Source organism: Acanthisitta chloris, unplaced genomic scaffold (genome assembly GCF_000695815.1).
Source record: "Acanthisitta chloris isolate BGI_N310 unplaced genomic scaffold, ASM69581v1 scaffold6467, whole genome shotgun sequence".
Taxonomy (NCBI): Eukaryota; Metazoa; Chordata; class Aves; order Passeriformes; family Acanthisittidae; genus Acanthisitta; species Acanthisitta chloris.
In genome coordinates, this window is record NW_008681026.1 from 48,418 (window position 1) to 59,916 (window position 11,499).

General features: G+C 36.3%; 1 protein-coding gene across 1 annotated transcript; it reads right to left on the reverse strand.

The window, feature by feature from the left end:
* Window positions 1–846: 846 nt before the first annotated feature.
* On the reverse strand, window positions 847–10,893 carry UGCG (UDP-glucose ceramide glucosyltransferase; the record flags this gene model as incomplete). Its single annotated transcript, XM_009077948.1, has 8 exons — window positions 847–1,084; window positions 2,370–2,559; window positions 2,960–3,046; window positions 3,472–3,650; window positions 5,772–5,884; window positions 6,269–6,370; window positions 7,216–7,318; window positions 10,752–10,893. Coding segments are annotated over 8 exons (1,087 nt in total), but the record flags the coding sequence as incomplete, so codon positions are not given.
* Between the last annotated feature and the right edge of the window lie 606 nt (window positions 10,894–11,499).

Genomic DNA, 11,499 nt, shown 5'->3' on the forward strand with positions numbered 1-11,499 from the left:
AAATGTTTCTGAAATGTATTTCTGCTCTCTTCTATCCCCTACTATGTGTCTCACACACACACACAGAACACCCCCTATGAAAGCATTCACTCACAGGGAAAAACAAACACCCCTTAAAAAAGGATGGAAATATTGAGGGGATCAGCTTGGCTAGTTACAACACAGTGCTTAATGAGGTTCAAGACAGAACCAGATCAGAGTTGGCCAAAAGATGCCCATGATACATGCCTGACCAGTAATTCCTTCCACTTCATTCTGTCAAACTCAGTCCACTTTTGGTTCATTGCAATGGTTAAAATATTTCCTATATACATATAAACACAAGACTTCAGCTTTACTTTAGTAGTTTCTGCAAAGCAGTTTTACCTTTCCATTCCTATTGTTCTGCAGCAACTACAAGAGGTAGGCATAAAGCACTTCAGAGCTTCTTTCCCAAGGTCCAACCACTAGCTCAATTTGGTGGGATTAAAAAAAAATAAATAAATAAAATCAGCTGTACTTTTGTGATTTTCCTAGGTACAGGCTTGTACAATCTAGCTGGAAAATAGCTGTGTGATCCCTAGACTTGCTAGGCTAGCACACCAAGGAGTAAGAAGCTGTTCATATCCAGGAGGATAATTTTTTCCAAAAAAAAATAAAATTTACTTCAGAGCATTCCTATAGAAAACAGATGTCAGGACCAATTCTCTCCATTTCTACTTGCACATAGGAGCAAGGTACCATTTGGCCAAGACTACAGATGTATTTTCACAGATGCAAGTGCCATGCAAAAATAAATTAAAGAACAGATACCAAAACATACAAGTAAATAAAACTACTGAAGGTAGATTTCCTTAAAAGTATTTATATAAACAATTTATAATACTTTTCTTTCCTCCTTTTCTTTCTGACATTCACAGTTACAAATGCATGACTATATGTCAAGGATTTCTTCTGCAGTGCCTCCACAACGTAATCTGTAGCGTCCTGTCCTCCAGCTAATAGTAGGGTCCCACAAAGCAGATAGGAAAATATAAATTGTCATGGATTCTCTGATGAACCAAGCTACTGCATAATCAAGTTTTGAAAAACACAGAGCACCACCCTGGAAATATTAAAAAAACCAAGTATTTAAACATACTGATTATTCAAAAGAAACTTAAAGTAATTTAAAACATTTGTTGCAGACAAATCTATTCTAAAGCAGATCTATATATCAATAGCATTTTTCCTGAAAAGCCAAGAACCTTTTCTTGTTCAAGATACGGCTACACGTATTAAAACAGACTTGTATGTAAAGCAAAAGGCAATGAAAAGTGTGACAATTTCACTTGTTTGAAGCTTTTCTAAGCTTTGAAGCTTACAAAACTGTGTTCAAGCAGACACACCAGTTTTTTTGCCACAGACCCCAACAGAACAGCACCTGTACAGACCACTCCTGCACATTTCCAGAGAAATGAAATTCAAATAAAGCCTTTGGCCTATTGCATAGGAAACATGGGACTAAGAAAAAAATGCTTAGCCTCTTGATATTTTCTGCTCCTTTGAGAATTTCCAGCTACATGCAGAGCTGGAAATCAAAGTGGCTTCAGAAGAAGAGTAGGCATAATGCTCTTCTGCATGGTGAGAAGACTAATCAAAAAAGTGACTATTAAAAAGACTTTCTGGAGTCCTACAGAATCAACACAAGCCCTAACTTTTTATTATTTCCAGCATGCGTTCAGACTACCAAAATGATATTTTTCAGTATGCTGGGAACTATTTGAAAACCTTGAATACACAAGTAATTATAAATTTGATTTGTATGGAATATGGTCACAGCAGAAAATAGTCTATACAGTTCCTACAGCACCAGAACAACAAATACTGTTCTGATTTGTGTCATCTTTCTATATTAAAAGTTTTTTGAAGCTTCACTTCTAGTGATGGGAAGATTTTATTTTTAAAAGTAGGCTACACCCATCCTCCAGGTCCTTTATTATCAACATAGAGTGAAAAATGTACTTAGGAGTACATATACACCTCAATAACAATAACACCACAAGATAAAGTGACAACTAAGATAAAAGAAAAAATACCAAACAAAATCCCACAAAGATGCTGTTCTTGTACTGTTAGAAGAGCTTAAAATTTCTAGATATGCCTAGGGAGAGCAGACTGTAAACGTGAAGATTAAGGGCACAGATTCAGAAACTTTCAGAGCCCAGGCAGAGGCAGGAGCATATATAACACAAAACTGCAACCAAGCACACTATCTCTTCTTCATGCTTCTATAGCTGAAGCCAAAAGACTAAGAAGTAACAGGAGTAACTTATTTCCTTGATGTCAAGAGAAATTTTTGTTGTCAGTAGCAAATTTTAATAACCTCCAAAGAAAACGAAGCTACGTACCTGAACACCTTTTAGTTGAATGTAGTCAAATATAAACCATGACAAGCAGTGACACATGAAAAATACCATTATATCCCATCTAAACACATGATGAGCTGCCCATCCAATAAACAGACTGGCAACAAAGCACTCTGAGATTGGCTCACAAATTATTGTGGCAGGCAACATGTTAATTCGCAGTTTGGCCCACCTAGAAAAGACAAACAAATCAGTTCTGACTACACATTATTCACTATGTCCTCCTCCCTCACCTCATTAAATGAGCCATCATGGTCTTTTCTGAAAATGTTAATCTCATTTAACTTACACCTCCAAATAAAATACTGCAAAGAAATCTCCCTTTCAAGGGGAGAGCATTTAAATGGTACTAAAGGTACTTGTATTAGTCATACTTCTGGAAAGTGGAAAAATCAGTGCCTCTTTCTCAGCACTAACAGAGAAGTATGCATCAAGCTGTGCACTGAACTTCAGCATTCTGAACATCAGACCAAATTAGCTTGGAAAATGTATTCCCTCTCATTATCTAATCATTCCCATCAGAGACAGGTGACAGGGATGGGTGGGAGAGGAAGTAAAGATTAACATTTTACCTGATCATTCTGGACTGAAACTGAGAAATAGAATATGAACCAGAGTTTTGCATTGCAACTTGTGTGGCCATCGCAAATTTCCAGCCCCTGAAAAAGAAATTCATTGTTATAAGCGTCCAAATAAAAGATGCAAAACCCAATTAGATAACAAACACATGAAGATTTTATTAGGCTTGTAAAGTTTCCTTGGCATATATGCCACATCATTACAATGGCTGTAGGCAAAAAGATTAAGTGTATTATATCAAGACTATTCATCGGAAAAAAGCAAATACCACTTGAATAATACCTAAACGAAGTTCTCAAAAACTTTTCTCTAAAGGAACTGACAATGACACGGCTTAATCATTTCTGAAAGACTATACTGACAGGGCAAAGCACAGGTATTTAAATGTCTGCTGTATATATATGAAGCTGACCTAAACAACTATACTTACTGTTATGCACCATGTATGAAAATAGACATCTAAACTACACTTAAAGCAGTAAAGTTTACTTCAGAGTCATCTTACCGGTCAGCTATAGCTTTGGCCATAAAGTAATCCTCAGCAATATATTGTGCAAAAGCTATCAGTCCTCCAGCTTGATCCAAGACATCCTTCCTCATCAAGCATGACATTCCTGTTACACACTTAAAGCCAGTTAAGTTGGCTGAAATATATGACCTTGGATGTGAAGTTCCAAAATAAACCTGCCAAAACAAGAACAGGCATTTATAACCCTATATGTAAGTACTACTCACCGACAACTTTTCACTGAAAACATTTTGAAGGCTAAAAGGTGCTAGATGTGGCCAGTTACTATGCTGCATTTGGAAAGATATTTACTACCGTTCTCAGAAATCTAGCGTATCACCAGATCTGAGAAATCTATTAGTGTCTGTGTTTTTACAAATCTATAAGCAGATTTTAAACCCACACATTGAACTATTGCACTTCACTTGGTATTTCATTTCTAATTTACTGAAGTTGTTCTCAGGAAATATATATATTAAAAAACACTAAGTAACAGTCTAATCACTAGAATGAACTTTTCATCTGGTGACAGCTGACAGACATGCTCTCTCCTACCTCTTGTGAAAATTAACTGCATTATCGCATACATGTTCTTGGAAACTTAGAAACTATATGGTATTAAGAAATCTGTGCTGTAGCTCTCTGGTCTTCACTTATAGCTGGAGATCTCTTGGAAATTCAGCTTTGTATCAGTAAATTAAAATAAAAAGAAAGAAAAAGGAAAAAACCCACAAGCCTCCCTCTCTCCATGCAAAGAGAGTACTGAATTCACTGCACTTTCATCTCTCACATTTCTGTCTGACACACATCAGTTAGCCTCAGGGCCAAAATGCCTTATACACACCAGCTTAGAGTAAAAAATGATTAAATTACATGTCTTGAGACACAAAGAACAAACAAGAAAACTCAACCTCTTCATTCTACAAAAGGGAAATTACTGAGACCGAAGAGAGGGGAGAATAGGACAGAATGAGTGATACGAAAATGGTGCATAGGAATCAACAATGCACTTTCTCTTCCACAACAAGTATTATGAGTAATGAAATAACACGACTGAAGAACTTGGGTCAGAGTGAATAACATGGTGGATACAGTAAGAGATAGATCTGTGGAACTTCCAGGTAAAGCATCTTATAGAAGTTCAAAATTTACATGGACTCAAAGAAAGAATGAAAAAGCTTGCGTAAGAAATCTGTTCTTACAAAAATACTGGTATTTTAAGGATAAGTAAATATACTCAGAAAGTCTCTCAGCTGAAAACTGCAGAAAGTTGAGACAGTATTAGAGGAAAACAGGACATAAGCCTTCCTTTTGTTCTGCTCTCCTCAAAGGCTCTGCTTGTAAACCCTGCCAGAAATAAGATACTGTGCATGCAGGACATTGCTTTGACTTGTCACGGCCATTCCTGTGTGCCTTTTCAGACATCAAAATAGAATTAATTGTCCTTTCCGACTGAGCACTAGAAAGTGTTCTTCAGTTTTAGTATTTCTGAAAACAAAACCTATTATTTTCATCCTGTAATCTTCTGTCCTGGGTTGCAGTGTGGGGGTAGCCTATGTATTCTATTGTCTCTCCACAAGCTGTGAAAGCAGGTGGGGGCAGTGATGGTCGTCACCTTGTCCCTCAGAAGGCTGTCTCTGTTTAATGGGCTGTCAGGGACCCAGGCATGACCCATAGAATTACATCCTCCCATTGTGAGATGCTTCAACCCACGGGGTGGGGAGCCAAGCATGCTCACAGGGATATAAGCTATGGTTTGGACCAGCACAGAGCCCTTTGCCTGCTGGATTCCCAGAGGACAAGAGCTGCCACTGGACCTTCGGGAGAGGACCAGATCCGCAGGATCACTGCTCCAACAGACCCATCGCTCCAGGAGGACTGCAGCCACCATTTAATCGGACCATCACCAACACCCTGACTGACAGGGTGTCAGGTTACTTTCGGGCTCTGACAGAGGTTTTCCCGGTCTTTTTGTACTGTTGCATTTGTTGTTGTTAATTTGGTTTTTTTCATATTAAATTGTACTTCTGACTCAGAGTCTCTCACCAGTTTGCTTTCAAACCAGCACATCTTTACTGCTTGCATTGTAAACTTAAATATTGAGTCAATGTTCAGCGCACCACAGAGGAATTTTGGGGCATTTAGAATTTATCCTAAATAGTCTGAAGTGTGACAGCAGCTGCAAATAAACATTTCTTCTCTCAAAAGCTGCAAGAGGCACAACACAGTTTAAGTCAGCAAGGTCTTGCAAGAAAAAACAGAGAACACCAAAACCCCCCACATAATACTGTACTCACCTGTTCAAGGGTAGCAGCAAAACCCTGTCTGTCTGCGACATAGGGAAGCCCATGGACCAAGCCCACCTTTTCAGTCATTTGGTTGGCCATGTCTGTCAGTGTGTCTGGTGTTACTAAGCGACAAATGAAAAAAGACAGCTCATGGAGCAATTCTACCATTAGCAGACTACTGTAGGTAGACACTAATTCTCCTTCTATTGCCAGTATCAAGAACACATATACTTCGATGCTCACCGTTTTGTAAGAACAAAGTCTCATAAAAATAGTAATAATAGTGATTAACGTAATTAAGATCAACAACAAATGCAATGGAAAAAATTTGAACAGTATATTTAACTGATTCTCACCTTTTAATTACAGATAAAACTTTTTTTAACCCAAAAATATTTTTCCAAACTTTTAACTTCAATTTCTACTTATATTCTCAGTCAAAATAGTTTCTAACAAGTACAGTGAATTAGAGCAACTTCACAGTCAGCACATTACAATACACCTACCTCTGATTCCACTATCACAAATCCATATGAGATCGTATTTGGCAACTTCATAACCAGGCATTAAGTTGTTAATCTTGGGGTTGATGCCAACCTTCTTACCACCTAAAAAATAGAAACACCATACACAAATACTATATGGGGATTTTTTGGAATTCAGACTCAATACCCAAATTACTTAGATATACTAACCGAAGAACAGTAAATGTTTACCTACCAATTCTTAAAGCCCACTTCTATGCAAAGGATTCACATTTTAAAGTATTCCTTCACTTATATATTTTAGATCTTACTATAATTAGAGAAGTAAAAAGGAAAAAAATTTAAATACTTCCTCAAAATGGCAGGGTAACAAGATTAATGTAACTAAAGGACAATAGAACTATAAAACTTGTAACCACATTCTGTAAGGGAAAGAATATCTACTATTTCTTAAGACTATGATTATGACCATTATAATCTACAATATGAGAGACACACTCTTTAGCATCCAGCTGACAGACACGGTCCAGTTTGTTTTGTATCAGAGAAAAAAGCTGAACAACATTCTACTACATTGTTCTAATATCCCTTCCCTCCACTGATTCAAACACAAAATGAAGAAAAGAGCCCTACAGTCTAAGCAGATTGTTGCAGGACCTCAAACTCAAATACAGCCACAACTCCAACTCTTAAATGTGCAGTTCAATGCAAAGATAGGATTTAAACTGCTGTTTTAAATTTAGAAGGAAAAAATTGCAGGGTTACATAAATCATTCTTCATTCCAAGTCTTTTTGGACTGATGTCACAGACTGTGACTACAAGCTTACTTTTTACCCCAAACTGATGATTAAGCTACAGAACTAACATGGACTGAACAAGATGACTATTTATTTTAGAATATTATACATGGAGTTGAAGACCTAACATTTTACAAGTAAGAGTCCCACCTTCAAATTGCACTGCTTACCTATAAACAGTCTAGCATCAACATTTGGGTATTTGCCAAGGAGCTTTTTGCACACATCAATAGCTGGATCATCATGATCTTGTACACAGAGTAGTACTTCATACTAGTAAAAACAAAAATGTATTCACTCACATATATATTTATGTACACACAGCTACTATCCATAGGGAATAAAGCTTAATAACATAACAAATTAAAAGAATAAAAAGTTCTCTTATAGAATTAAAACCAAAGGGTTGTTTTATAGCTGAATGAGACTATTTTTGAAATCATAACCCATGAAAAAAGAAGCAAACCTGCATATCAACAAACTCTTGTACTGAAGAATATTGCTTCTGCTGTTATTGGAAGGGTTTCTATGAGTCATGAAGTAAGACATCCTGGTATACAAAAATTTTTTTATTTCTACTTCCACTTTTGTTCACGTATGAATCTTAAATCCAGTATTATATTCAATGAAATTACAGCACTCAAAATACTAAAGCAATGAGGTTACGATACACTTTGACTGCATACCTGTGGACTACATCTTCCATTCCTTTTCTCTGCAGATGCATACACAGAACAGAGTTGGAAAACAAACCACAGAGAGCAGCATATGTACATGCATATGTTTAATTGTATATTAAAGCTAAGCTCAGGAACATGTATATGCATATGCAATGTATATGTATTTCCTCATCATTAGAAGGGTTGAAAGAACAAGAGGTAAAGAAAAATCATAGCTGTTTCAGCAATCAAGCTACATGCTTGTTACATGAGTTAGAGACAGTGATTGAAGAAACACCATTTTAACACTCATCCAAGATTGAGGCAGCTTTGCAAGGTTTGATAAAAGTATTTCTGTTTCTGCCTTAACAGCAAATTCCTCAAATACTTCTTACTTTGTATAACCTTTTCCTGCCCTGTTAAAGTTACAGTACTATTACAAGCTATAAGAGCTCCAGTACAAAGAATAAATTTCAGAAAATGCAAATTTTTGATCAAGACACCTAGAAGCTATTTTTACAGTCCAAGATTGAAAAACTCAGTTGCAACAGAAACCAATTCTGTGGTAGCCATTGTAAATAAGAGTCCCAACTAGCGACTCAAACAGTTCTTGTTCTACCTTATACTATTCTATCAACTTGCTTGACTTTATTTTCACTGAACTACTTAAGCAAAAAGTAATCTGAATGCTGATAGAGTGTGGACTCTGATGACAATTTCTGATGTTCTTGTTCAGTAAGAAGTACTTCACATAAGAGAAGACATCAAGTTAAATACATATATCCTTTCAATTAAAAAATGGTATTGCTATACACAAAACCCCCAACTACTTGAACTGCATTCAGATTATTGTGGAAATTTAAAATCATTAAATGGGAGTTTTTAAGACTTGTTCTAGCACTACAAACAACCAGACAAACACATCTCTGCCTCTCAGAATGCAAATTCAAAGTCAGTTTGGCTAAAGACCAAGCAGTGTTTGATTCCTACCACCTTACTAGAATGGATTTTAAAAGGTAAAAGACCTGCCTCATTAAGCAGACAGGTCCTTCCATCACAACAGAGCAATCTTGACAGCATGGACACCACAGAAACTACCAACTGAAGAAATTAGTTCTTTATTGCACATCAAATTAAATCTGTAAAATAAAACTATTTTTCCTACTAATTAAGACTTAATCTTTGATCCACAGTAGCAATGATCCTTCTATATCCACATCCTCTAAGAAATTCAACCAGAAATAAAGAAAAAAAAACTTTTCAGACTCCAATATTTGAAAACAGAAAAATTCACAGTAAATGCCCATGGTATGCAGTAACAAAGTAAAGCTACAAAATGTATGATAAAACCAGAAGAAATACAAAGATGATTATCTACCATCAGGTTCACTGATACTTAACATGGATAGAAATATTTCTGCCAAAATTACAATATGCACAGTAGGCAAGAACAGTTCACTGATAAAAAAATTATGTGTAAGTCCTACAGTTTAGAAACTGCATAACCAGATTCCATTCAAGAAAAGGTTATTTTATACATGGAGTGCCACAGAAGAGAACTGGTATCACTGCAGGCTGAATTCGGCTACACTGCAAGAAGTTTAAGATTAATCTTTCATAATAATTTTTCCCTGAACTTTGAATACCAGGAGATACTAATTTTTGTGGTCTATTTCTTAAATGAAGTACCTCTCTACAATAACTACAGAAGTGTTTTCAAACAGTCTGAGGATCTTGCCTGTACTGTAATCTGTGCCCCAGTAAACTAAAGCATTCATACCTGCATTTTCACCTTTATTTGAAATTCAGATTTGTGCAGAGTAGCAATATTCTGAGAATGCTACCCATATATTATCATAAGTAAGGATCAAGACTACCTCTTGAAGCAAGATCCAGCATACCTTTTTTCTGAATTCTTAAGTTTTATTTATACTCAAATGTTTCAGCTGCATAATGTTTAGATGCCCACTATAGTCATAAAGTAGCTGCAATACCAGCATACACAGAAATGGCTTAAGTATGCTTTGAAGTGTGCTTGGCCACACTATTGCACTTTGTTGAGTTGAAAGGATTCATATATTCATGTCTAGAGCTTTTCAAAAGGCCCCAAGCCCCACTGCAGAAAAACTATCCAGCTTCTAATAAGTTCCAAACACTGGGGACTTTTGTTTGTTTTACCCTGCCTGCTTAGGTGTAAGTTTAAAGCTCTCAGTCAGAATACACAAAGGAAACTTGCCGTACAGCTTACACAAACCTTTTACCTTTAACAACTAAAGCAGTAGTGTTTTGAGAACTGACAGAAAAGGAGTTTTTATTAAAACTAATTTCAATTTTCAGAATTCAGCAGATACACAGTAGAAAATGTGTTCCATTTCCCATCTACAGGAGCATACAACACACAGTGAATGATACCCCAAGTATTTGCGGAATTCTTCTTAAGTTGTAAGCTCCTTAGAGCAAGGGCAGCATCTGATACACTTATCACGTATCTTACTTATCACTTACATTACAAATTCAAACACTGTTTAACAGAAAATGTACATTTTTATTAACTCTTTGTTTCCCAACACTCATAAGTGGCATGGAGACTGTTCTACCTACCAACAACTAGTGAGGTACACCACCTCATCACGGAGCAGATCTTCAGTACGTGAGCAATCACTTAGCCTAAAACTTTTGGGTGATTCTATCAGTTAAATGTTCTCTTTCGAAGAATCTGTTACACAGCTGTAGTCAGATGGGGAGGACATCTTGCCTCTCAAATGGTCTTTTATAGCAGTATGAAGCCCTTCAATCTATAAATACCGTAATACAGGAATAATAATTAAGCAAATCTTAGTGAAGTGTGGAGTATGTTTTGTCCCTAAGCCTTGACCATGTTTCTTAATAGATACCTTTTTTAAAAGGAATACGCAAAATATGTAAGTGTACATTTGCTGCAGAAGAACAATCCAAGACATAACCAAGCAGCATAGTTCTCGCTCAAACTTCTCATATGACTTTTTGAGGCATGGGAAGAAAACAAAGACACTAAATAATGTACATACTTTTGGATAATCCAGTTCAAAGAAGGTTTCTAAGTTGTTGATCAGGTTAGGATCCACACCTTTTAACGGCTTTAGAAGTGAAACACCAGGAAGCTTGCTGTATGGCTGCTTATCTGTGGCCTTCTTATTGAGGTGTAGGCGTCTGTAATCAGAAACAGCATACAACACCAGTTTAAGAAAACATGCTATATAATTACATAGTCAGAATGAAGAAAGCTTGGGAGTTAAAACTGCTGGAAATAGTTTTACTTGTTGAAAAAACCAGCTATTTTTCTATCTGATAGCTGATGTGTCAGAGGCAATGGCTAAAAAAAAAAAAATCTTAGCATGACATATAGGTTAAATCCAACCTTATTCAACCTATTAGATATTTCAGATTTATGCATTTTTTCCTATTCATTTTGAACAAAAAGAGTATTACTTTTTTGAAAGTGCAGAGGAAACAAGATTTTTCTGTCTTCCTCCCCCAACAGGTCAGAAGCTTTTTCCTGCATAAAGTTATGCAAAACTTAAAGCAAGCTTGAAAGCACAGGGGAAACAGTCAATCCTACTGATCAATTTGTTAACAAACAACTCCAAGAAAAGAATAAGGATCAATCAACTGTAGTACAAAAATCCTAGAAACTGGGCATCGGGCTGGGTCAGAACATCAGACAAACTTTTACACATAATTCCAAACAGTTATTAGTATTTCAATCAGAATTGTTCACGTTGAAAAAGGCCTTTAAGATCATTGAGTACAACTGCC